We start from the raw sequence: 3,537 nt of genomic DNA, 5'->3' as shown, positions 1-3,537 counted from the left end.
TATGTATCTATAAAAATATAAAAGAAATAGACATAATCATGATGGTTCATATTAGGAGGAGTTAATCAAATTTAATTGACCATTTATATGGATACAATCCAAGGCAAATTATTTACTAAAAAGAAAAAATGTTTATACAGAAAAGGGATCCTCATATTTTCTTTTTCTTGGTTGCGATCTTACATTTTCACAAGATTATTACACTACATTTTTTTCCAACCACCATAAATTATTTTTTGGGTGTTTTTTTATCCTTTGATTTTTCGGTTTGGTATCCATGGATACACACCCATCATGTTTCTCGCCCCGTCTCTCTCTTCTTACCCTAAAAGCACCATATATCCGCTTCCTACTTAAAGCTCACTCCTTTCACTCCATTCTCCACTATACACTTCAATGCTCAAACACTTCCATATTCCATAAAGTTTTGTTCTTTCAATCCACCCTTTTGCTAAAAACCAAAATTTTGATGAGTTTCTAATTTCTATTGTGTTGTTTCTAGCATCATCATTTTGAGGTGTTCCAATGGCTGATGATAGCTTGGACCCTGCCACCTCAAGCCTTCTTTGTTGTGAGGACAACAGCACATGTTTTGATGATGATGATTTAGAATTTAATGATGTTGTTGGGTCTAGGATCTTACCTTTCTGGGCCCACACAAACCTTAACTCTTTCAATCAATGTCCAAGTTTTGTGTTACAGAGTGAGGAAACTGTGAGGGTTATGATTGAGAGGGAGAGGGAGCATTTGCCCAGGGATGATTACCTCAACAGGCTGAGGAGTGGGGATTTGGACATGAGTGTTAGGAGAGAAGCTATTGATTGGATTTGCAAGGTTGGTTTGATTGATTTTCTCAAATGGGGTTTGTTGTTTTTTTTTTGGATTTTTTATTCAGTGAATCATTGGATATTTCTCAAATTTTTATTCAATGGAAGTTAAAACATACCCCTTTTAAGTTTTTTAGGTGCTTGAGTGCTTCTAATTGGATTTTCATTTTAGTCATTGAAAAAAGTCATTTTTAAGTTTTTGTACTTTTGTGTGTGCAATTTCTGGCTATCCCATTAAGTCTCAATTTGGTTTTGCAATGAATTTTATTGATTTACCTTTTTTGTTTGAATTTTCAAGTAACGGGATAGCTATAGGTGCTATTGACAATTCTTCCTGGACTGGTTTTGTGGCAATTTTTTTTATGTTTTGAATTGATTTTGATTTTCCTTCTTGCTTTGCTTTTATTTTCCTCTATTCCTTTCATTTGAATTTTGTTTCATACTGGTTGAAACTATGTGATGGAAGTCTCAATATTGTTGTTTTTATTTGGTATGTATGTAATGTGTTCACCAGGGGCATGCTTACTATGGTTTTGGATATTTGACCTTTTGTCTCGCTGTGAACTACTTGGATCGCTTCCTCTCTGCTTATGAATTGCCTGTAAGATCAAAGATCTTAAATCATTGATTGTGGGTTTACTTTGTTTATGCCTCACCATAACTTTTTGATGACCTAATTGATGTTTCACGGTCTCCTCTTTTGGTATTTTAAGAGAGGCAAAAGTTGGACAGGACAACTGCTAGCGGTTGCATGCTTATCAATTGCCGGTAAAATGGATGAGATTAAAGTGCCCCAATCTATAGATTTACAGGTATTACTCATACAATGATACAATCTTCTATGATAGTTAAATATCTTTTGTTATATATGTGACGGCTAATTTATCAATTATATTGGTGATGGACAGGTTGGAGAACCAAATTTTTTCTTTGATGGTAAAACCATTCAAAGAATGGAACTATTGGTGTTATGCACATTGAGATGGAAAATGCATGCTTTAACTCCATGTTCCTTCATAGACTACTTCCTAAGTAAGATCACTTATGAGAAGCAACCAACTAAGCCTTTCATTTCAACATCGATCCAGCTCATAGTTAGCATAATCAGAGGTATTGTCCGTTTTCTGTTTGAACAGTTGGTCTTCTTGTTCGTTGTTGGTCTTGAGGAGTTATGAGATTAAGCCATGTTTGGTGCGAAATCAATGCAGGTATTGACTTCTTGGAATTCAGGCCTTCTGAAATTGCAGCAGCAGTGTCAATTTATGTTACAAGGGAAGCGCAAGCGAAAGATATCGACAAGGCCATTGTTGGTTTTTCCATTGTTGAGGTGAGGTGATGGGTTCCCACACAAAAACAGAAATCCATGACACGTTTTTTCTTTTGTCCTTGTAGAATTGATAATTGATGTTTGACATCACCTTCCCTTTGTGAATTTTTCTGACTTGTTGAGTTATGAGTTGTTCATTTTGCAGGAGGAGAGAGTTCTAAAGTGTGTTGAATTGATCAGAGATTTGTCCTTCAATGTTTCTGCTAATTTGGGCAGTAGTAATAACTATGCACCATGTGTGCCCCAAAGCCCGGTTCGGGTTCTGGATACTAGATGCTTAAGCTTTAAGAGTGATGAATTAACACTTGGGTCATGTCCAAATACTTCACTTAATATTCCAGATACTAAGATGGAAAAATCAGATAGACCTTCTTACAATGGAGCTTTTTCAAGTCTATGAAATGTGAATTGGGTTTAGTGTGGGTCTTTGTGACCATTAGAGACACCCTTATTAATTTGGATGAATAATAAGATAGGAATTTAAGCAGTCACATGCTAGAAGCATGAACAGGAGGTATTGCTAGTTGTTCATAGTCAGATTACAGAAACAGCTGCAAATACTTATGGAGATGTGGTTGGTACACAAAATTTTGATGAAAGGTTGTTGTTGAGGCACACCATGTCAAGTGACAAGAATCAATATTTTATGCTCCAACTTTTCATTTTAGGGGGAAGAGAATTAATACATAGGGCAATATTCTTTTTTGTTTGAGTTGTATCTGAATCTGGAATGAAAAGCATAAAAATAAGTCTCTGCCAATTTTTTTAAAATTTATTCCGTGTTTTAATTTAATCAATATTTTGTTAATAAACTTTGTGGTATTGCTTATTTGATCCATGTAGGTGATTCCTACTAGTAAAATCAATCCCTTAATTTACCCAAAATTTGAAAAGGACTTAACATGTCTCATGTCATAATATGGTTGAATTGGTACATGTACATACAAGAGAAAAATGATTGTCAGTATTTAACTTAACCAATTTAAGGCATCATTGGATATATAGGTAGATTAAAAGGAAGTTTTAAAGTCATACATATAAACCAATGTGAATAGTTTGGTGATTGTCAGAATTTGCAACTAAGATCCACACAAGTAATCCAATATTTGACATTACTGCATATTGGGATTGGCAACTGCTATGATGAATGGCCCACAATAGTTTTTTTAAGTTTCTGATCAGTAAGACAAGCGGTATTGTAAAATATTACATCTGGTCTCCAATTTTTTTGTGTCAATTCAAGAATATTTAATAATTATAATTATAATTTAATTAACTTTTTTAACCGGTCAGAAGAGTTGATATATGAAATGATACAGAAAGAGCACATGTGCTACTATCAATATTATTAATTGCATAATTAATATAATTATTGTACCAAAT

At 34.0% G+C, this 3,537-nt stretch overlaps 1 protein-coding gene across 1 annotated transcript; it reads left to right on the top strand.

Moving 5' to 3' along the window:
- LOC109332134 (cyclin-D4-2-like) lies at positions 258 to 2,927 on the top strand. Its single transcript, XM_019566973.1, has 6 exons — positions 258 to 834; positions 1,342 to 1,428; positions 1,541 to 1,639; positions 1,736 to 1,937; positions 2,036 to 2,154; positions 2,300 to 2,927. The coding sequence occupies exons 1-6, from the start codon at positions 526 to 528 to the stop codon at positions 2,552 to 2,554; spliced, it is 1,071 nt and encodes a 356-aa protein (XP_019422518.1). The 5' UTR covers positions 258 to 525; the 3' UTR covers positions 2,555 to 2,927.

This window comes from Lupinus angustifolius, chromosome LG18 (genome assembly GCF_001865875.1).
Source record: "Lupinus angustifolius cultivar Tanjil chromosome LG18, LupAngTanjil_v1.0, whole genome shotgun sequence".
NCBI classification, from domain to species: Eukaryota; Viridiplantae; Streptophyta; class Magnoliopsida; order Fabales; family Fabaceae; genus Lupinus; species Lupinus angustifolius.
The sequence above is the reverse complement of the archived record's forward strand: the minus strand, read 5'-3'. Positions and strand labels throughout refer to the sequence as shown.

What these genes read in the sequence shown, in the direction of transcription:
- LOC109332134 (XM_019566973.1), top strand. Translation starts at nt 526, where the DNA reads ATGGCTGATGATAGCTTGGACCCTGCCACCTCAAGCCTTCTTTGTTGT. An exon ending in CTATTGATTGGATTTGCAAG is followed by an intron (nt 835 to 1,341) that starts GTTGGTTTGATT and finishes TGTGTTCACCAG; the next exon opens with GGGCATGCTTACTATGGTTT. An exon ending in CCCAATCTATAGATTTACAG is followed by an intron (nt 1,640 to 1,735) that starts GTATTACTCATA and finishes GGTGATGGACAG; the next exon opens with GTTGGAGAACCAAATTTTTT.